Below are 22,951 nucleotides of genomic sequence, written 5' to 3'. Positions count from 1 at the left end.
GCCCCCGGGCCGGCCTCCCTCCGCGCTGTCCCTGTGCCGGTCCCCGTGCCTGTCCCTTTCCCGGTCCCTCTCCCGGCGCCCGCGGGTCCCGAACTCGCGGCGCTGCGCGGCCCGGGCCGAGCGGGCGGTGACGTCAGGCGCGGCGGCCAATGGCGCGGCGGGGGGGGCGCGCCCCGCTCCATCCCCGCTCCGCGCTCGGCTCGGCAGCGGCAGCGCTGCTCCGGCACAGCCCGGCACGGCTCGGCACGGCCCCGACACAGCCCCGGCACACCCCGGCACGGCTCCGGCACAGCCCGCGGCGGGGGCGGGCCCGCGGCGGAGGGGTCGCTGCGAAGCCCCGGCCGTCCCCTCCGCGGGTTACCTGCCCGGCCCAGGTGGGGCGGTGCAGAGCGGAGGAGGCTGTTTTGGAGGTTGCCGCCGCTTCTGATGGATGTTTTGTGTGTGTTTGCCTCCGCTCCCGGGTTCTCTTTCATCTGAGGACGCATCTGGCTCGAGCTCTGTTAAACTATCTGCCTTCTGGTACCGTTCGTAGATAACAGAAAGAAACCCGAGCCCGAAAGGCAATTCCCCACCTTCTTCCACCTAACGTGACCTTCTCGGGCGCCTTTGAAGCTTTGCTGGTGCTCCGGCGATGATGGCAGTGGTGGGTTCCCTTGGGCTGTACTAAGAGCCTCTCGTTTTCTTTTCCCTTTCTTCTTAGAGGCATTTCATCTTTAAGGGCCGGCTGCTCGCGCTCACTTTTATACCCACTGAAGCGATCAAGAACCATGTTGTCTGGTGGAAGAAGTGCGTTCCTGTGCCTTGGAATGATCCTGAGCTTTTGGAGCTCCTTGAGTTGGATGCCTGTTGGAGGATGCCCGCATAAGTGTACGTGTATTGCTTCCAACGTGGATTGTCATGGACTGGGACTCAAAACTGTACCGAGGGATATTCCCAGGAATGCAGAGAGACTGTAAGTAAAAGCCGTTAAGGGCTTCTCGAGCACTTGTAGGAACACCTGGGACGAGTTTCCCAACACCTGCCTACCAGTGCAGAGTACTTGGTAACAGGAGTTTCAGCAATCCAACACGGATTAATGTTTTCAGGAGGGAAGGGGAGGAGCTTTTCAGGAGTTCCAGCGATCCTGCCGCTGTGCCTTTGTACAAACGATCGGTTTCAGAGTTTCACGTTAAGTTTCAGCTGCCGCCTGATCGGGTTTTGCAGTGACTTGCTTGAAATGGAGTTCGGAGCTGTACCTGGAGTGCTCCCGGCTGTGATCACTGTCAGTGCAAACACCAATTTAATATGCAATTAGAAACCTGGATGTTTTCACCTGGCGGCTGGTAGCAGTGTCTCCTTACTTTCTCAGCATGGTGATTTCATCACCATGGAAAACCGACTGCTTCCATAAACTAATTCAAATGGAGAAGTCACATTAAACAGCCTCTAACTTCTGTTTTAAACTGCTGCGGGGAAGCTGGTTATTCAATTTTTAATCTGCTTCAGGGTTTATGATAGCAATGTAACGCTGTGGGGAGCACGGAGGATAATGAATAGCAAATCCTCTGTATTGTAAGTTCTCGGGAGTTTTTTAGCTGACTGTTTTTACTTGCTTGGCGAGTTCCTAGGGAGAAAGCTGAAAGCAAACTTGAGTTTTCTGATAGAGTTCTGGCACTCGCCCGGTGCAGGGGACGGCGTCTCTGACGTGTCTTAATGCATAGCAGATGGCACATCTCAGAGAGTGCCCGGTGCTAGACAGGGACATGTCCAGAGAGGAATGTTAAACAGAGCTTCAGCCGGGCTCCGCACGGCGCTCCCGGGCTGACCCCAGGAGAGTGCAGTCAGTTGTGCCTTCTGTGGATTAGCCCATAACTTAAAATGTTTTTGAACTTGTAAGCAAATGCTGTAGATTGTATGGCTTGACTTCCTGTTTTATTTCCTTCTGGGTCATAGACTTGGGGAAACTACAAATTCTCAGGCAGTTTTTCCTCCGAGGAAGAAAGCTGGATGAGGTTACTAAGCAAACAAAGTTTCTGTGCAAAGAGCACTCCTAAAGGCTAAGCTCTGTCCCAGAATGAAATTTTATAGGATCCTTGGCTGTTTCTAGATGCATTTTATAGTGCTGAGAGCTCTTAAATGATAGCAATGTGCTGCTTTCTTACTACACTATTCTATCACCTTTAATGTTTTGTGGCCATATCAGCCCTCCTTTTAACCTCAGCTGCGTGAGCAATAGCTTTCAGATGTCAGTGCCATAGAAACCTTAACTGCTGTGCCTGAAACTGAGTACTCTCAAATTGATGGGTAGCAACCTGGCATTTCAGAGCCAAAAAACCCCCAACCCTGAAACGACAAACCCCAAAACAAACCAGTACCAGGGGAGCGTTCCAAGCCAGTCGGAGTATGTGCGATAACACCGGAGGTTCGTGTGCTTCGCTGGTGAGGTGCTTGAGTGGTTTAAAGAGGTAAAGGCTAGAATTAAACTTTTAAGTTACAGCTTAAAATGATTCATAAGCACAAGGTTAGTTGGCCACCTGAGAATCATTTCATAAATGGTAATTTGTTATAGCTGAAGTTCTAGGGGGGGCTGAGTTCATGTAGTTACTGGGTTTCATTTGCGAGAACCATCACAGAGATGTGAACTTTCCTTGCCTTCTGCAGAAAGCTGAGCCAGAAGAAAAAGGCTCTTGGTCTTGGCGTGTTAAGTGTTAAAAAGAATGAAGGAGAGCATAACCACTGTGTTGGTCTTGTTCTTTTTGGTGTTATTTACAGATTTAAGTTTTAGATTAATGGCTGCAAAAAGAACAATGGTAGTGATTTCACAATATTCAGTTTGAGGATTTAACCTCAGAGATACCACCACTGATAAATGTGGAATGTAGCTGTGTTGGATGGTTTGTTTGGGTGTTTTTACATATATAAATAGTGTATTGTTGGATCATTCAGTGGCTGAAACCTTGTGGAAATAGGATACAGGAGGTCATGTAGTAACACTTAAATCCATACTTTAAATACTGTTTTCAGTTTTCATTCTGCTAGTCCATTGTGAGCCTTTCACTCTTCTTACAGTGTTCACCAGCATCTTCATTACAACTGTATTTTAAAGCTTGTATCAGTTCCTTCAAATCTAGATTTCTACTCATTGCACTAACTTGGATTTTCTAATGTAAGCACTAGAGAGAAAAATTTCTATTCTCGCGTCTAAATTCTGCTCATAGGTGAAACATCAGTCACCACAGGATATATCAGAGTATCTCATTTTTCCCTGTGGTCCACAGCAACCTGTAACTATTTATGACATAACCGTGGGTTGATGTATAATCTTCTTACTTGTATGTTTAGCTTGTAAATAAGACCGAATTGATTGTATCTGAAATGACAAAAATATTTTTAGTCTCGGAGAAATGTTTCTATGTTGGGAAAATAATTTTAATAAGTTTCTTGATGGCCACACACGAAGTGCCTTTTTAAGCTGTTGTGCTCTGGAAAGGCATTTATTTCTCTCTGCATTCTCCTGAGCTAAAAATTCAGCATACCTGTTCAAGTCGGAAACTTTTTGCTTTAATTAGTAAGAGATCTAATGGCACCACTTAAAATATTTTGCCACCAAGCTTTTAGAGTTATGTTTGGACAAATGTTACAGATTGTTTGGGCTAGTGGAGCCAAGTTAAATATTATTCAAATTTGTGTTAATATGAAACCCAGGAAAACTGAAAATATAACATTAAGGAAACAATGGGAAATATCTTTAGGGGAAAAAGAATTTCTTATTGAGAAGTTCTATTACATGAACTAGCTTTGATTACTGATTCTTCATGAGAAATGAGATGCATGCTTTTCTTTTTCTGAAGACTTTGAAGGTGTAGGTTTATACCTGTGATTTCTACTTTGAAGGAAATTCACAGATTAACCTGCGATCACAGGAACAGAGTTATAAAACAATCCCATACTTTTATTTTTTTTTTTTACACAAATTCATCTTTAATAGTAGCTTTGCAAATATAGCAAGTGGTGTTAGGTTTGTGTTGCAGTTCTTACTTTGTTATTACATTCTATGATAGTCTTCTAATTGTGTGGTTGAGATGGAAGCTTTGGCTCAGCTCTCATGAAGGGCTAAAAAGAGGTTAAAACTGTCCTTCTGCACAGTGGAATTACTCAGTCTGGAGAAAATAAGTGGTGAAGCAAATCCCTTGTCACTTCCAGGAGTAACTTCCAATTATCTTTATTCTGGAGAAGGAATCCTCAGAATAGCCATCCTCTCACACAGGAGGAGAGACGTGAAAATAGGTCGAAGACTTTTCCTCAAATTACCAAATATGATGCTCCACAGAGGCCCTTGAGCAGGATGGTGGAGCTGACCTTGTGGTTGTTGTATTTATTGATCCATTTCATACTTGTGAAGCAACTTAGCACCTTACCAAAAATAGAAGTTGATAGAATTTTTGTGTTCTAAAAAAACCTTAGTAATTTGTTAGATAACTCCTGTTCTGGGCACAGCGATTCTCTTATTTTAGCTGTGCAACTGATAAGACATTTTGACCTAATAAAGGAAGAAAATTTAAGGATATGTAAATACATCCATGAGAATCCCAGATATTTTACCTTTCTGAAACATTCCTTAGGATTGCTTCCTCAAACTCTATTAATCCTTCAGTTCTTGGATGTGAGTATTTATAAAATTTCCTTCAGTGGAAATGTTTTCTATATATGTAAAATGTTATACATGTGGCTCTTTATAACACTTAATAATGCTGACAGTCACATTTAGTTTGAGATGATGCATAAATGCAGTGAGCAGATCAAAGTCACCTGCCTGGCAGTTGTGTTCCTCAGCTCTGAAAGGAACAAATGGTACGGAGAAACTGCTCAGAAGTCTTCTGGGTCAGTGTCTGCTTTCTGTTTGAAGGTGAAGCGTGAGCCTTTGGGCTTTTCCTCCCATTCATGCCAGGTTATCTCCCTGTCTGATAGCAGCACGTTATATATGTATAAAAGCTTCTGTGGAGAATTTAACCATGTTTGAGTTCCTGATGAGTTTGTTTGCTGGCTTAGGTTCTTCTCTAATTGATAGCTCTCCTCTGTTAGTCATTGCTTTGTTTTGGCCTTCATTTGAAGGATTCTTTACCTTGCTAAATTGATAAAGCTTGCAAGACTAATCTGTTCTGTGCTTTGTCTGAGGAGCTAAATTGAGTGTGTCCGCATTTAGGTGCAATTCAGAAGCTTAGTCATCTGCTTACTCCTGAGTTTTCATGTGGTCTGGGGTTTCTGTTACACAAATACATTATTATGGTGGTTTTGGCCTAGGTGCGTGTAGCCGCTGAAGTTGCACTGGCTTGTAATAAGTCTTCAACTTCCTCAATTCTGTCTCCACATTAAATCTAAGCTCCTGTCTTGAACACTTCCATATTCCTGCAGAAGGCAATGTTAAACACATGCAAATATAATTACACGACTCTTCCATTGACATTCTGTCTTTCTAGAGTTCTTCCCACTGGGGATTATCACTCATTTGTTTGTAGTAATAGTCTCCAAAACCTTGCATGGAGCGTTTTGCAGATATTTTTTTCCCTAGGTCATGTGTCAGTAAGTGGATGTACATGGCTTTGGCTTGGAAAAGCTTGCTCTTGGAGGGACTGATCCTGGGAAAGCTTGACTGAATTCCCTAATTGAATGGGGATACTTCCCTTTACTAAGGTAACTCTGACTCGTAATGCTTGAGTGGGCATTGGCATGAACTTGGGTAGGGTCAGTCTGGTGCTATTAAATTTGTTACATAGTTTTGAAGTGATGGGAGCAGGAAGGAGGGTGAAATTGGCTGTTGTAAATTGGTAGCTACAGAAGCAAGTAGTGGTCATTGTCATGTTGCTTGTATTTATTTGCACAAATTTGGATTAGATTTTGAGATGAAAGAGACCAGGCTACTTCCTGCAAAACTTTTTAATGAGCTTCTCTGAGACTATTTACTTTTATTCGTATTCTTACTTTTGCAGCTGAGTATTGATTCATGCAAAAGAATTAGGCCAAAGGAAAATTGCTCCTCTAAAGAGCAGCTGTTGCCTTTTAGGAAGTCCTAGAATACAGATGATGAGTATTGTTTTTATATCCCTGGAATTTGTGCATTGTGTGGATTTGGGGAAGCATGTAGCAAAGGATACAGGTATAGATTACCTGTAGGGATGTCAGGCCAAAAATAAGCAAATCCTAATACTCTTTTATTGGTATAGTAATTGTATAAAACTCCTTGTGTTGTACAATGCAATTTGACCTTTATAGTGAGAACTGTAGTCTTTTGGAAAGTCATTGCTAGTGTATAAGCACTTCCAGTTGTGTTTAAAACAAAAGTAACTTGTCCTGCATGGACATTGACATCTGATACTTGTTTTCTGTTTCCAGGAGTATTTAGGCTATTCCTCAACTTCCACAGAGCAGAGAAAAATGATTTTTTCACAGAAATCTCACAAGATGCTTGGGGATAATGATAATAGACCTTAGTCTAGTAAGGGTGTTCAGCAAGTAATTTCAGTGACTGCGTGTCAAGAAGGGAACTTGTTTACTGGAGATCCTATTCAGAAGGCTTAAATCAGGATGTCTTCCCTCCCAGGAACTAACAGCTCAAATGACTTGAAGCTTAATTTCCCCAAAACTGTTGATAAAATTTGTGTGGTGCCCCTCATGCTTGATTTCCCAGTGTCACTGTGAGCACCTGTAGGAATCCACTCCCACATCTTGTGGTGGGTGCTACAGCTCTCTGAGGGGAATTTTCTTTTCCTGCTTATTTTCCACTCCTGCAAGATGAAACAATGATGTTTTGTCCTCCTCGGGGTGAGACAGCAAGTTTACCTAACTTCAGGTGAGGAAGGAAGAGAAGTTGGAGGAGCAAAGCCAAAGTGACCCTCAAAGGGCAAAGTTTTTTCAAGAAAAATAATGTTGGCAACATCATGGGGCGTGACTGACTACAAGGGATGTGTGGCAAAGGTTTCTTCAGGTGGTTGTCTGTGTGTACATTCCTGTTACAGGGGTGTAGAGGGGAGCAGTGCTGTTCAGAAAACGTTATAATAGAGGTCAATTTTATTATCTCTTGTGAGATCTGAGGGATGGGCTGGTGGAAATGAGCTCCTGTCCTTGGCTCCTTTCTGCTGCTGAGGTCACAGGAAGCTTCTGGAATTTCTCATTGATTCAAGTGCTTTAGCATAACGTGATATGGATTTTGATCTAGGACTGTTGTTGTGACTCCCATCCCTCTTATGTTCACTAACAGGTTTTGTTTGCTAGTGTAAAGCTATGTGAATTATACTTTTTTGTTTGTTTAAGTAATTTTCAGGATAAGAAAAGACAAGGCTCCAGACATATTTGGGTTGCAGTATGGCCCAAGCTGCTCTGTTTTCAGTATTTTTCAAGTCTTTTCTCCAGAGATCTGTAATGCTTTTTTTCCAAATCTGTTTTCAGTCAGATATATCATCATTTAAGATCTTGAATGGATCTCATCAATGGCAAGAACTGCTTCTTCCCCATTAGCAAATGGCCTTGTAAGCTACTGACAGTTCGTCTAATGGTATTAAATACATCAAAGATAAGGGGAACAGGTCTGTGCTCTGTACTCAGTAAATTTTAGATTGTGTTGAAGGCCATCTCCACAGAAAAGAGAATTTAAGAGGCTGATTCTTACCTCTGCCAGTTATTTTCAGCTTTTTTTTTTCCCTTGCAACTGAATCTGGTCTGACAGTTGTCTCTGTCAGAATAAATTTTTGTATTTCACTTTTACACCGTCTGTTTGATGGCTGCAATATATGTTTTTAATCTTATGATTGATAGATTTCTGGAGCTCTTAATTAGATTTTTACCTTTCTATTTGTGATTTACTTCTTTTTCTAAGACCTTAATTTTGTCTTTCAGGTAGAAATGACAATGTAGCCATTGGTTCAAATCTCCTTTGTTGTCACTGGTAAAAGGGAGCATTTTCAGTAAACATGGGCGTGGTTAAAATGAGGCAGAAAACTGAGTGTTTTAAAGCTGGTCTTGTCTTGACTCCATTGGTGAGTCTTCAAAATCTGTCTGCGATTTGCTTCTGAGTTGATTATAGAATTGGTGTTGCCCACCAGTTCATTTTTACCTATGTTTTCCCTAAAAAATTGCAATACTGTTGCTGAAATGTTTCTTAACTTTCTGTGAAAGGGAATCCTCAGGAGAGTCCTGTGTGCTTCCTGCCTGGAGGATGCTGTGCCTTTCTTCCCACTTCAGCTGTGTGGAGAGGGATCAGCCTGGTGGAACAAGTACCAGGTTACTGATGAAGACTCTCAAACACCTGTTAAATGTTTGGAGTCCAGGCAACACTGAGGATTTTGGGACACATTATTCCTGCTGGTACCTCTCTGGCTGCTGTGGGCACCCGTGGTCAGTCTGGTTTGGGGCAGCAATGTTGTATTTAGGACTTTAATTAGAGAGACTTTGACCCTGTCCTGTGGTGTGGGGCACAGTGGTGACATTGTGCTGTGTCTCTGCATCCAGGCAGTCACCCACAGGAGCTGCCTGCAGTTTTTCAGGATGTTTTCTCTCTGCACCTTGACAATTGTTTGATTCTACAGAGACACAGGACTGGTGATTCTGTTTCAGCCAGGGCTCCTTGGAAGGGGAGGGATGAACTGCTCTGGAGGTTAATGATTTGGAGATCAGTAACTCATTTTTAACAGCCTTGTAGAAAGTGTGGGGAGGATGGTGATGGACTCCATTTCTGATAGATTTATTATTTTTTTCCTTCCATTTTGGTGGTGTTTCTTGGGAGGGTCAGTCCTTGTTAAAAAAAAAAAACCAAAACAACCAGTTTGTTTTACAAAACTTTAAATTTACTCTAATTATTTCAGTTAAAAATACAGAGTGCAACTTAGACTGTGTTGGAGTTGAGGACAGTGTCTGCTGTACTCATCAGTTCTGTTTCATCCGCTTGTCTTCATCCCTTTGCTCTTTTTTCTTTGCAGAAAATCCTTTGGGAAATCTTTGTTTGCACAGTGCTCAACATGAAGAAATCTTGAGCTATTGTAAGGGTGCTTCTAGGCATGATAACAGAAATAGTAATAAATTTCATGTTAGTGAAGCTGAGGTTCTGATCTCCAAAATCACAGCACTATCAAATGCAGCTTTTAACGTCTGTCTCCAAACTTTTTTCAAGAGCTGGATTCTGTCAAGGTTGGGTATTTGACTGAGGGGAAAGAGAGGCACAGAGTGGAGGGGAAGAGTGTGTGGGAATCAACTTTCTCATGAAATGTGTCAAAAGATAAGCATTTAACTATTAAGAAAATAACATTTTTGATAGCAGAGGCAAGGTGCATGCTTGTGCATGCTAATAGTTAGGGGACTATTCCTGAATCCTGGGGCTTTTTTTTTCCATTGGTCTTTTTCCTTTACTCCTGTGGCAGGTAAGGAATGTGATAATTAACTGGTACAAAATACAAGTGTTAGTAGACTGGGAGGTATTACTGCTGTAGGTTGTTGTGGGACCTAATAAATAACCCTGAAAGTTTCCAAAGATACTGTGAGTTGTGAGCCTTCCTCGCTTTCTCAGGTCAGAGTAAAATCAAGTATTTTAAGGCAGTTTAGCAAAACTGTCCTACTGAATTGTCATCTCTGACATTTTCTTTGGGTATGCACTGGCCAATATTGAGCACTTCTTCAAATATTTTAGCAGCTTTTTAAGTTGAAGTAGTACTTGGTTGTCTGTCTGCCTAAAAGGGTTTTCAGTGTTGGCATTAAATGCAGTGTCATATTACAAGATACTGACCTAATACAAAAGTTTGACTTGACTTGGAATAGTTTTTTTCACAAAAAATTTGACCCAAAGTAGAAAATATTCCAATTCCAAACTTCAGTTTTCCTTTGAAGATTACAAAAAGCCCATCCAAAAATGGAAGACTCTTCCCTAGAATTTTGTGTCATGTTCCTTGGGATGTGCTGTCTTATCCAAGGTCAATGAACAAAGAAATTTGCATTCCCTATGTAAGAATGTAGTTTAACTTTACATTAATGATTTTTCTGCTCTTCCAATAAGGAAATAGCAAACAGCAGTTTGCCCATTCTGTCTGGTTTAGGATAGAGTGTGTAGCATATAAAGCTCACATAACAGATGTGATCACAGGACATCCAGCCCATTAAAGTAATCCTGCATATGCATGTACTGGTTGTCCACAGCTATGGAGACATCAATGTTTAATTAAAACAGTTGTGTTGTTTAAATATGACTCTGAGAAATTTCAGCAAGGAAAGGATGCATCCAGAAGGCAGTTTACATGTCTTGTGCCTTCCTGTTTGTCCTAAAGCATGTTTTGCCTGGACTTTAATGGGAACTTATGGATTTTCTCCAGTTTTGTCTTTTGTCTGTGTGATGGGTTTGTTTAGACTGGGGAGGCATTATATTAGGAACGTTTTTGAAATGCTGATTTTGGCAAAACTTGGATGAAACATCTTTGGGGAGGGCAGCAGTGGTTACAGCATCACTGAGCAATGTGGGAGCCTCTGGGTCACAAGCTTGTGTGAAATGGTTGTAGAGTGGTGAGAAGAGGCAGTGGCAGTCTCATCCTCTTGAAGTGGTAGAGCTGGTTAGAGATGGTGCTTTGAGAATACAGCTGGGGAGCAAAAAAGAGAACTCATTGTTAGGGAATGGAACAGGAAAGCAACTGTGCATTTCTGCAATGCCTGAATAAATGCAGCAGGGAGCTTAGCTGGAGACCAGAAAAAAGGGGTGGGGAAAAAAAATGATGGAAGGGAAATTCTTGAGCAAAGAGAACTTGTTTTCCAGAAGTGGAAATAGATACTGAGAAATAAAGCCCTAAGGGAAAGGCTGGTTCTTCAGAGAGATGAAAACACACATCTGGATATAAGTTTCTCAGATAAGAATGGGAAAGTGTAGGAAACAGCCCAATGATCCTTTGGAGTTTTGAGTTTTAATAGATAACATATGAAAAGGCAGCAGAAGATAAGGAACAATCAGAAGTGTTTTATGGACTTTTTGGGGGTTTGTTTGGCGTTGGTTTTGGTTTCATGTTCATTTTTCCCCCTTGGAAAGTTCTTTAGCTAATTGCTTATGAAGTTTTTTAGAAGATGAAAATGGATTATTCCCAGTTGATGTTGACTTCATTTTATAGAATAGATAATTGCCAAGGTTGTTCTTCCATGGCCCTCATGCATGTAGCAGGGTTAGTGCAAAGTGGTTTTATAAGCATGAGGAGTTTCAGTACCTTGAAACATCAGATTTCTGTGCAAAGGCTTTAGGAAAACTTGAGTTTTGTGTTCATTCAGCAAACATTGTGAAATCAATTCAGCTTTACTGCAGCAAGTACAAAACCAAAAGTGGGATGAGAATGGGGGACAAGGAAGGTGGGAATCTACTTGAGAGTGAAGAAAATTGCTTGTAAATTGGTTGTGACATCTGGTTGCTAACTTCAAGTCAATACACCCCTTCCTTCAAAATTCATTTTACATATTAAAACTGTCCTACGCATTTTATTGCAACTTCTTGGCTTCCTCTGCTCCTCAGTGGCCTCTATAGACATGTTACACTCAGTGTGGTGGTGCTAGGAATGAATAGAGTTGGTGAAACTAGATGCTTTTTACATTAAAAAAACAAAACCCTGAATAGCAACAAAAAGAAAAACCCCAAACATAAACACAGATCTCTCTTACCTTTCCAGGAAAAGATCTGGGAAGAGTTTCTAGTCTGTGCATGTCTGAAAGTGAGCAGGGTGATGAAATCAAGGCTTGATTTTCATGCCAGGCTTCACTAAAGTAATTTATTTGTTCGTAGAATGTCTTTCGAAGTTATCAAGAATATCCAGCAGTCAGAAGCCGGTGTGAAATATTGCAAGTCTGAAATACCAAGCTGTGTGTATTAGTGAAGAGCACCCAAACTCTGCAGTTTCTTCACTGTGATCTATTCAGTCACATACCACGCTAAGTGAAATACAGAATTAAAGCAATGTGGGTTCTGCTGAAGTTTGCAGCAATAATTTTTTTTCCCAGATGAGTCCCAAAGCGACAAACATTGAAGCACAGGCACACCTCTGTTCAGATCCTGATGATTTTGTCCATTTGCTAGTCGAGTGAAAATATGGCCCAAAGAATGCTTGACATGGTCTGAGTTCTGCCTTTGGTGACTCTCTGAGCTTTGGAATAGCACTGGGCTGATCTGACCACCTGAAATCCACGTAACCAGCTGGTCATGCTGGACATGAAAGAAGAGCTACAGTTTTTAAGTAGGAATGGCTAATAAGATCAAGAATTGAAAAGAAATAAGTAAAAAAAGTGACTTCTTGTATGGGCAGTTTTTGACCTTGGATTTTATTTTTTTAATATTAATTAAAATGATGCTTGAGCTTATCTGACACAGAACTGTACTGCTTCCTCTTTATAATGTGCACATCCTGCCTTCTTCATATTAAACCATGTTTCTGTAGCAACTGTATTTTAAAGTATTCTCTATTTTTTTATGCTTATTTAAAGTTTTCTACTATTCCCTGTACTTCCTTTGAAACAAAAGACAACAAATACTTGTTTTACCCTTTCCTTTGCAGAAAATGTAGAATCACAGAGTCATTAAGGTTGGAAGGGACTTCAGGATGTCTCCTGGTTCAGCCTCTGCTCAAAGCAGAACATGGAATTCAGACAGGAAATGTCCAGTTGGGTCTTGAAAACCAGAAACTGGCTCCTGTAATATTTGCAGTGACTTTTCCAGTACCAGACTGGGGCTGCTGCTGACCAGCCTGCCCTTTGCCATATTGTGCTTTTAAACCTTTTCAAGGCAAAGGTGATGTTTGCCTGTGCTGGAGGTGTCAGGGCGAGGCTGAGCTCTATCAGCCTGATCTCTGCACCGACAGATGTGTTCTGTCTCCCTGCAGGCTTGGATGGGTCAGGAGTTCTCAAGTGATGTTTGACTAGATCCTCTGCCACTGCTGGCTGTTCCTCTCCTCCTTGAACACAAGAACATGGGAGACTGTGTTGGTGAAGGCTTTGAGCACCTCTGTCTGTCACTGAACCATCACATCTTGTTTATTATTTTACAGCTGATGCACTGCTAGGAGCTCTTCTTGATGACCCTTGCTAGCTTGAGCTCCAGCTGAGCTCTGACTTAGCTCATTCCATCAGCTGAGGTTTGGGCAGTGTTTCTGCACCCCTGGGTGCTGTTTGGCCCCTCCCTCCTGTGCTGGAGCTCCATCACCAGGTGTCTCTTTAGCCCAGGTGTGCACTGGCACACGAGGAAGTGCCAGGACAACCTCCACCCCTTTTATTCTTCCTGCAGGGTGTTATCTTTCACCAGGGCACAGGTGACACTGCCAAATGAGATCTGGAACACATCAAGAGCAAGTACAGAGCTCTGGGGACAGAGGTGAAGGACACAGGAGTGTAAAATGTGCTGTTAAGCGTTATGCTGTCAGCATAACAATTCCTTTATGTGTATAATAAAACCTGTACACTATAATAATTAGACTGGAATTCCTGCAGGCTGAGACAAACATGTATTTCCTTGGAAGAAGCAGAATACTTGAATTACTCCATCCATTATGCTGCTTTCTGTGGGCGTTGGGTATGATTTCCACCTCAGCCTGCTGTGGGGAATTCAGCCACTGCACAAGTTGCAAAAAATTAAAGGTTTGGGGTTTTTTTTTTTGTATGTTTCTTAACATTTGTAGTTTGCCAAATAATTTTTTTCTTATTTTTATAAGGATGAGGGCAGAATCGTGTTGCCTGCAAGCAGTTCCAGATCATTTGGACACTTAATGTGTGTTATTAACCAAGCACAGCTGTAATGGGCTTAAGAATGGACAGCTTATTCACAAAATTAGGGCACTTAACCTTGAAGGTCCGTTCTTCTCATTGTTCAGACAGAAAGAAAACAGTCTGACTCAGACCTGAAAGCCTTCTGTAATCAGAACAAAGGATCTAACCTTTTTTGAATTAAAAGCTGTCCTGTATATGTGTTACAAAAATATGATAGACTGCAGCATGGGATTTGCACACTCCAACTATTGTGTGGCTGTTCAATTACTATTTAAATTTTCCTGAGGACTGAAACTATCCAGTGTCACACATGTGGTATCCAACAACTACAGCAAAAATGATGAAATGTTGAATTGTGAGTTGATTGTTACTCTTGTATGAGATGTCCATGCTGCTGGATCCAGTATTGCTTGTTGCTGAAACTATGAAGAATATTTAGAAAGAATTGGTGGTTTGTGGCAGGGCTTGTTTTTTTCTCTTAATGTTTCTCCACCTGTTGCTTGTTGTTACTGCAGGTCAGGCAAGGGGCTCTGTAGCCTCCAAACTGCTGGTTGTAGTTTGCAGTAGGATCTCCCCTTAACCTTTTATTTAAGTTCAACAAACCTAGGTGTCTCAGCCTCTGTTCAAATGTTACCAAGCACCTTCCTGATAGTCTCTTTCCTGTCCTGGAGAGCCTGCACTGACCCAGTATTGCAGATGGACTGTCAAAAGTCCAGAGGACAAGACAGGAGTGAATTCTTTCAAATTCTTAAACCCCTCTGGCTGTGCTGGCACAGTGTGGTCGAGGTGGCCTTTGCTGCTTCAAGGGACACTGCTGCTGTTTTGGGGCACAATGGGACTCCAGGAGCCTTGGCTGCAAAGCATCTTCCTGCTCATGCAGTGCCCCACCTGTGATTGTTGCATGGGTTTATTTCCTCTTAGGTGGAGGGCTTTGAATATTTTTCTTCTGTTGAACTAAATGATGAGAAATGTTCAGAGAGTGCCAGTCTTTCTAGAGCTCGGAAGAAATAAAAATAAATTCTCATGCTCCTTTGCAAAGTCAGCTGTTTAGAAGAAAAAAATAACTTGAGTCTTATAGAGATGAAATGTACTATTTAAAAAAAAATGAAATTACTTCAGTTGAACATGATATTGAAGTTTTTGTCTTTCTTTAGAAGTGATGTTCATACTTGCCCATGTGATTTGGAAACTAGTGGAATTTGTGTATTTCATAAAATCCAGTCCCAGGAATTCATTTCCTGCATTGCAAAACTTGAGATGAAAATATGTTCAATCTGAAGATATGCAGATTGTGCTGCCAGAGGGCTTCAGGATAGTGTTATAATCGAGTAGTTTATCGCAGTAACTTTGAAGTTCTTGGATTGAAGGCAAAAGAGAGAATTGCCAAGTGCTTTCTGTTGGGAATTATGGTCATTTAAGGTTAAGAGGCTGGTGGCAGTTCATACCCATTAATTAGCTGCACAGCAGAAATCCTGGAAAATGGTTAAAATAATAAAACAGATACTGGGTGTGTGAAGACTGGAAAGGGCAGCCAGAATCTTCTGTGTGGGTACATTCACACATGGGAGTGGATTTTTGTCCCTTTCCTGGTCCTGGTTTTTGCACGTTCCCAAACTAAGAACTAAAGCACTCATAAAGAGGGGGAGGCTTTAATGAGCAGTTTTTTGCCTCCAGCCCTGCAGGTAGCTGTCCTAAAAATCAAGAAGGTTTTCCTCGTGGCTTTAAAGTTTCTGGAGTGCAAGGGAGCCAGGTCAGTGGTGAAAAAATGCATTGCTGTGGAAAATGCAGGTTTCTTCCAGCTCAGGTTCTGCATGTTTGTGATCGTGGTTACCTGGGGTGGTGACTGGGGATGGGGAAAACAAAGCACAGAAAAACTTTCAAGGGGTGACTCAGCTGTCACTCGGGCTGGTTTGGGCTGACAAAGTCCTTTAGCAGTGTAGTGGCACAGAAAAAGCTTTGTTTTTCAGGAATGAGGGCTGCTTTAGTTATTTGGAGGAATCGGGCTAGTGAAAAACATCAGTAGCTCCTGAGATCCAGGAATCTGGATTCATTCATTATCACTTGAATTTTAGCTTCCACATTTTCAATGTTGATTTACCATTTAAAATAAATCCTTTGGAATGCAGTACAAATTAATCATAGCAAAGGATGTGTGCTATCACTTCAAAACAGGTGTTCCTAAATTTCTTGGAAAATTATTTTTCTTCTGTTCTTCATGAACATTTGGAAGCTCCATGAATTGTGTCCCAGGTGAGTTTTGTTTTGATGGGAATTCTAGATGGTGTGTTGGATCCTGACCTGTTTTTAGGGGGAACAAGAGAGAGTTTTATTAATTCCTAAGCATTGTTCTGTGTGTCATACAAATCTTATGCATTCCTTCCTGGAAAATAGCAAAACTGAGATGAAGAGAAATGCATCTTCGCTTTTGATTGTGGGGTGTTGGTTGAATCAAGATTCCTTTCAGAGTGTTGGGTTCTGGGCTGATTTGTTTGTCCTTACTGTGACACAAATGTGTGTAGCTTTGAACTGGTGTGTGGTAACCACTTTGAAAACGTAACAGGAACAGAAACCAAACTTTGTGTTTGAGGTTCTATGACTAGAAATGAATATTTACCTTTCTTAGGAAGCAGCTGGACAGGAAAGAATCCTAGTGCTGTTTAACTTGGGTAAGAGCTGTTTTTTGAAGTGTATGGCAGTTAATTTTTCCTTAAATACAGTTTCCCTACTGCTCTTACTGAATTCTTTATTAATATACATGAAGAAATATCTGAGGACTGCAGTGAAGTCTGGTGCTCCTTCTCCTTAGATAGCAGGTTATTTTTGCTTCCCATGATTTTTAATTTTGTGTAATGTTGTCTTTGGTTAAAGACAAATAATATTTATTAGACAATTCATAAGTATTTTCCAAAATACTGCCCATCTAGGACTTGTTTGTCATTGAAATGCAAAATCAGCTACTGCCATGGAATTACTGGGCATCAGGGATCATCTTCAGTTTTGTTGTTAGGAATGTCACCGTGTTTGCCAGATGGGCACCTGAGAGTTCTCTGAAACAGAGGAAAATTTGTTGCTCTTGAGTACTTATTGATAATAAATGGTTTTAACCAAATGCAGCTTTGTGTTCCTTCTAGAAGGAGAACTAAATTTAGGCAATTTATTTTCTGACCAAAAGGTAACGGAATGGGGCCTGAAGTCCTGTCTTAAAGCGAGTGCAGCATTGGCAGTAAGAACATCAGACTGTGTTTTGTGTGCCCATGAACTTGTGCAGTGCCCGTTTATCAGAGGCTTCAAAACCAAAGCATTACAGAGCTGTAGAAAGAAAACTGCTTTGTGCTTTAGTAAGACTTTTCAATTTGGCTTCTATGTGCCTGGAAAAGCATAACTGGGCAACCAGAGCTCTAAAATGAGCAGCTGGTTAAAAGACTCCAAACCTACGGTCTTGGAAATGTTGAGGAATTAAATTAGGATTTGACCTGGGTATGTTTAGGATTCACAACTATGACGAGGGCCCAGACTTGATTATCCAGATTATCTTGGATATTATTATACAGAGTGGGTTCAGATGGTAGCAAAGTAACATTTGACTGTAATATGAACTTGCTACAGTTTAGTAGTGTTGCTTTGAATTTTTGCATCCTTGATATAAAAGGGATTTTAATTGTGTGTAAGGTTTTTTATTTATATGTAACTTCTGAATTATTGAGCTGAAGATTGTGCAAGACTTCAGCATCTGACTGCTGTTGTTATTGGCTCTTCTCTAGAAGCTGCACTGCTCCTTGTGGGGGTGATGTGGTGTCAGACCCAATCCTGATCTTGTGCATTGGAGAGGAGAGGCTCAGAGCTGTCCAGGATCAGAGGCTGTGTTTGCCAAGGCTTGAGAGGCCGGAAGGCTGAAGCACAAAGTGTGAAGAGACAAGTGAATTTACTTGTAAAGTCATAAACTTTATCCAGTCCAAGGAAGAGGGTGGGGGCTGAGAACAGTGTCCGGATGTTTTGGAAGAGCGGAGTGGCTGAACAGAATAATTATCAACCGACGTTTAAGTAATGTAGCAGAGGAAATCTGTGCACTCCTGGCATGCTCCTGGGAATGGTGGTGCTTTAAAACGTTGCAAAGTCTGTCTTAAATTCACTTGATTGTCTTTAGAGAAGAATGAAAGATGAAGCAATTCAGAGGAATTATTGCAATGAAGCAGGATTTGCTCCAGTTGCTCCAAGCATCCCTGTTTGTAATAAGTGTGTACATTGTGTGACTCAGTCTTCAGCATCTACAAAATATGTGTTGAATTAAATTGTTATTAGAACATAGCAGGACATGTTTATGAGTAAAGCTCCCTTAATAGCTCATCTGAACTCACTTTCATGATGTCTTGTACCAGTCTAGTCCAATTCGTGTTTCTATTCTCCCTGAAGTCATTCCTTCCATGTCTGTTTTCTTAAAGCTACCACTGTAGCTGCATTGTCCTTGGCATGCTTTATCCTACAAATTATCCTCAAAAAATTAATAAATTGTCAAGAGAGACCTAATGCCAAGAGCTTTACCAAAGCTGGTATAGATACCATTTCTGATTTCTTTTTAATGAAGTGTTAATTGACTTTGCTGCTGACACTCCAGAAGAGACCTGTATTCCTTAACGGAGTTTTCTTAGATGTTTTTAATTGCTGAGACAGTCCTATTTGAATGTGAAATGACCAAGAGTAGTAGTTGGTCCTGTGGGTGATATAGATGTGCTGAGTAGGATTCAAGATCTGCTTGGCCCCACATACTACCCAAAATGCAGGAATTCTGCACAATAAGAATATTATGTAGAATTAATTTCATCTGGATATAGATACGTGTTGAAGTGAAATATAAATTAAATTTGCCTTTAAGGTATCATTTTCCTCACGTCTTAGACCCAGATGATTTCTTTTCCAAGAAATCTGTTTGGTTCCAAGAGTCCTTTTGAACGCTGATGTGTTTGAAAGCCAACCAAGATTACATGTTAAGGTTTAGCTCTTTGTAGTTTAAACCCACTAGTGAGCCCATAATCAGCTGCCAAACTTTATAAAGGAAACATAAAATATTATGTTGCCCACAAATACCAGCTGTAAACCACTAATGTCTGCATTAGTTCAGTAACTTCACAGTCACAAAGTTTAATTGACTAATGGGGTAACCTGTGGCAATCTGTTGCTTTGCAGCACTGTTAGACCTACTGTGAACAGGAGGAGGAAATTTTATGTAGTTCATCACAGTTTTAGTCTGTTTTTCTTCAAATGGCAGATAAGCCTTGAGGCAGAGCATGCTGGAAAAGGCAAATGTTCAGAAGGTAAACACTGTTTTTTAAAAGAGACAGAGGCTGCAGTTATGGTTTGAGGAAAGTGAACTTCATGAGGAATGTTTTCCTTAAGGTTAGGGCATTGTGCAAGTAATTCGAATAACAGAAAAGGAAAACTTTCCCTTAGACACTAAACTTTGTAAGTGATTAATTGAATGATTGATATTGTGTATACAGGATTGGCTGTGCCAATCTGCAGGAGTAGAGGAAAAAGCAATCTCAAGATATGCGTTGATCAAGGAATGTTAAAGTCTTTCAGAACAGAGAGCTGCAGGTTTCCCCAGGGGAAGAATGTTGAGTGCTCCTGGGGCTGAAAGCAGGGAGGAATTGTGCTGATGAGTGGGACTGGTGTCTCAGACAGGGTGTGGGGGGTGCAGTGGAGAGGTTGCTGTGTGGATGGCAGGAATGGTGGTTCTGCATGCACTTGTTCAAGCCAAGCAAAGCTGTGCTGGGATCAAGTCTTACCAAAATACACAAGAACTGGGGCCATGGACATCGTGTTGCTCCATGTCCCTTGGCTGGCTCCTCTCTGCCTTGGGGGATTCCAACCAGCTTAATGCTGTGTTTTGCTAGAGCTTCTCTGAGATAAAGGGAAAACTTGTGATGGAATGCCATGAAAAGCAGATGGGGAACAACGTGCAAGTCAAACACAAGCTATTTACGTGTTGCTTACTCCAGACGTAATTCTTTCCAATGCTTCTTGCAATCAGCTCACTGGCACACCAGTGAGTAGTTAATGATGCACCAGGATAGAACTGAACTGAGAACACAAGAGGAAATTAAGCTGGAAAATCTGAGAAATGTAGGCAGTGATTCAAAGGTATTCTTGGGGAAAAGCATGAGTGAATCGACAGGATAAAGACAAATGGAAGAGAATGGCTGGTACAGGCAATGAAGGTGCCCTCTACAGGCTTTGTGGTTCTTTTCTTCAGTGAACCTTTTAAAATACAGCTGACATAAGTGAAGTAGGGGTACTGGCTGTCTTGTTCATATAGCTGAAACACAGGGACTCTTTTCCCCCCTCATTTCCTTATCTTTATCCTTACTTTCCATCTGTGCTTTCCTGACAGGAGAATCTTTCTTGTATTGTATAAATGTCTCATGCTAAGATGCATGAACTAACTCTTACAATTTGTAAAATCTGTTTATAATCCATTTTATGACTTAAGGATTTTATTAGCATTATTTTGATGTCTGTCAATAACCATTAGAAGTAGATTCCAATATTCTTAAGCACTTATTTCTGTGCTCTAGTGCATCACACACTGCTTCAATCCAGTTAAAGTCTTGCTTATATCTTAGACTCATTGAAAGATTGATGTCAAATGTTTGAAAAAGTTATGCCAAAAATATTTATACATTCTGTGTCTACATGTCGTATTTTTGATGGCATGAAGACTAGAAAGGAAGACTAGCTGTTTGTCTTGACCCTGAGGCAGGGAGAACTGTGTGGACAGGACTAAAAACCATGGACTGTCTAAGGCCAAACAACAGGATGTGCTCAACTGGCAGAACTTTAGGGGTTCTTGGCAAAGGCAGGTCTAGAGGGGAGAAAATGGCAAGCCAGGTCCTATAGCACCAGTAAATGTTCCAGTCATCTGGGTAGGACCATGCTGAGGAGTCACTGAACTAAGCTGAGCTCTTTTCAGGCTCTGTGTGGCCAAAGTTTCTGCAGCAGGTTGGACTCACCTGGGTTTAGAATAACAATTTTGGGGCCCTGTACTGTTGTTTCAACTGTTTTGTGCTGAGTTTGTCTTGGATATGCACAGCCTCTTAGAGCATTGTAGTCTGAGGGAGGAAGAAGCATACAGTGAGCACTGATACCAGAACTAAAAATGGGAGAAACTTCATCTGTGAGAGCAGCATAGAGGAGGAGGAGGCAAAATGCATCAGGATCAATGACTTGCTTTTTGAGATTTTAATGGAAATGTTTGTTTGTACAGTTTGAGCAGCTGGGGGATGCTCCAGTGATGCAGATACTTTCTGCTAATGGAATTTTGGGTGTCAGTTGTAGTGTCTGAATACTGCTTTGTTTTTTCTCTGCAGGGATCTAGAAAAAAATAACATCACAAGAATCACAAAGACAGACTTCACGGGGCTGAAGAATCTTCGTGTCTTGTGAGTATAACACAAAACTTGTCTGTTTTTTACGAGACTATTTTAGGGTGCTACTACTTAGAATGTCTATAATTCCAGAGACTAAATTTTAGTAATCTTGGCACATTATTCAATTGTTGGTATTCTTTTAAACCAGGCAACTGGAACAGTTTGTCATGTGAAACAGTAAATTTTAGTTCTACACTTAAGTGACTGTAGTTTCAGAGCTGTTTAGTTGTTTCTTATTGGCTTTGAACAAATCCTGTGGTAAAGATTTTGGTCTGCTTTACAATCACTTATGCATAAATCAATTACATTGAAACACTAGCAAATAGGACTTTCAGATTTTGGCCACTTTAAGGTACAGTCCCATTAATAGCATAGTATTAAGTAGAAGTTGATTAAGAATAGCTGTAAAAGTTGTACACAAGGAAACTGGTGAGTTTTTTTGATCTAGTATACAGTCATAAATACAAAGATTTCAGGTGGTGCTGTCTCATGATCTCAGAGTATGTCAAGAGCTTAAGCATACCTCTAGATAGGCCTTGAACATCAGTCTGCAGACTTTGTCATTCCTGGTTTCCTATTTTCTCTACATGGACGTCAAGCAGCGCCACTAAGTTAGTGATGAAAAGTTTTCCTCTGATTATCTTCTAAAACAAGCCCTTAAAGCTGCAACTGTTGAACTGTTACAGTTGTTTAGTGATAATCCCAGTGATTATTTAAGTCCTGCTAAGGAAAAGGTGAGTCTTTTCTCCTGCTGCCATAACACTTGGGAACAAGTTGTCATATACTAAGGAAACACCTCAAATCTATGGGAAGACTTTTTGTTCCTGTGGTGTTTCTTTCATCTCTAGCAGAGGAGTTGTTTAGATTTCCTTGGCTCCCATCCCAACTGTCAATACCATTTTGAGAGTCTATTAAAATAAATGTTCTCTACTATATTAATGTCAGTAGGGTTTTTATAGTGGTTGGGTTTTTATAGTGTCAGACATTGCCTAATGCTGCTGCAGTCTTTTATGCCTTTAGGAATAACTGAAATGTCCAACTGCCATCTTTACCTGGAGCTTTTGTCCCATGTTCATTCCAGGTTCATGTAACTCATTTGCTCAGACTTTGAGTAATGTGGTGTCTGGCACAGAAGGCATTGGAATAAAACATCCTTCAGATTTTTCTTAACTTTTCTTTGGTTTCTCTTATGGTCTTTTCATAATTCTGTTACTGAACTCCTATTTTTCCTTTTTTCCTCCCTGCCTGTTTGCTGGGGGTTATGGTGAGAAGAGAGAAATCTGCAGCCTGTCCCAGTGTTCCTAGAAAGGTAGCCTAGTCCTGCACACATCGGAATGAGGGCTAGAAACAGGTGACCTGGAAACCTGTAGCCCTGTACTGCAGAAAAAAATCTTCCAGTCTCAAGCAAACACCACACGTGCAAAATACTCCTTGGTGCGCCTTTTCCTTTTATCCCTTATAGCTCCCTCCTTTTTCCTTTTCCTCCTGCAGTATTTCATCCCTGTCCTTTAAGCCACATGACTCTCTAGTTCATGTTCTTGAGTTTTGTAGTTTTATATTTTTGTCTTCTTGGTCTTCTCTGTGGAATACTCTTGCTGTCTGTGCCCTCAGCTCCTATCTAGTCGAGCAGCTCTGAGCGTCCTCAGAGGAGTGGCTGTTGAACAGGCAAGAACAGTGCTTTTCCCTGGTCATCCTGAGCCCAGACTCACTGTCTGCTGAGCTCTTCCTGTCTGTGTTTTAGCTAAAGCCACATAGAATATTCGGAGGTGTTTGGTCCCTGCACCTGAGTG

At 41.2% G+C, this 22,951-nt stretch overlaps 1 protein-coding gene across 2 annotated transcripts in view; it reads left to right on the top strand.

The window, feature by feature from the left end:
* The first annotated feature begins 252 nt into the window (after positions 1–252).
* SLIT3 (slit guidance ligand 3) overlaps positions 253–22,951 on the top strand; it is a 486,134-nt gene continuing 463,435 nt past the window's right edge. The window contains exons 1-3 of one of the 2 annotated variants that reach the window (XM_048319827.1): positions 253–519; positions 701–952; positions 21,102–21,173. In XM_048319827.1, the coding sequence (XP_048175784.1) occupies positions 768–952; positions 21,102–21,173 (257 nt within the window). In that variant the 5' untranslated portion in view covers positions 253–519; positions 701–767. Of the gene's footprint in view, positions 953–21,101; positions 21,174–22,951 lie in introns of both variants that reach the window. The other variant, XM_048319828.1, reaches the window with a different exon arrangement.

This window comes from Corvus hawaiiensis, chromosome 15 (genome assembly GCF_020740725.1).
Source record: "Corvus hawaiiensis isolate bCorHaw1 chromosome 15, bCorHaw1.pri.cur, whole genome shotgun sequence".
Taxonomy (NCBI): domain Eukaryota; kingdom Metazoa; phylum Chordata; class Aves; order Passeriformes; family Corvidae; genus Corvus; species Corvus hawaiiensis.
This window is presented reverse-complemented; position numbering and strand designations above follow the sequence as displayed.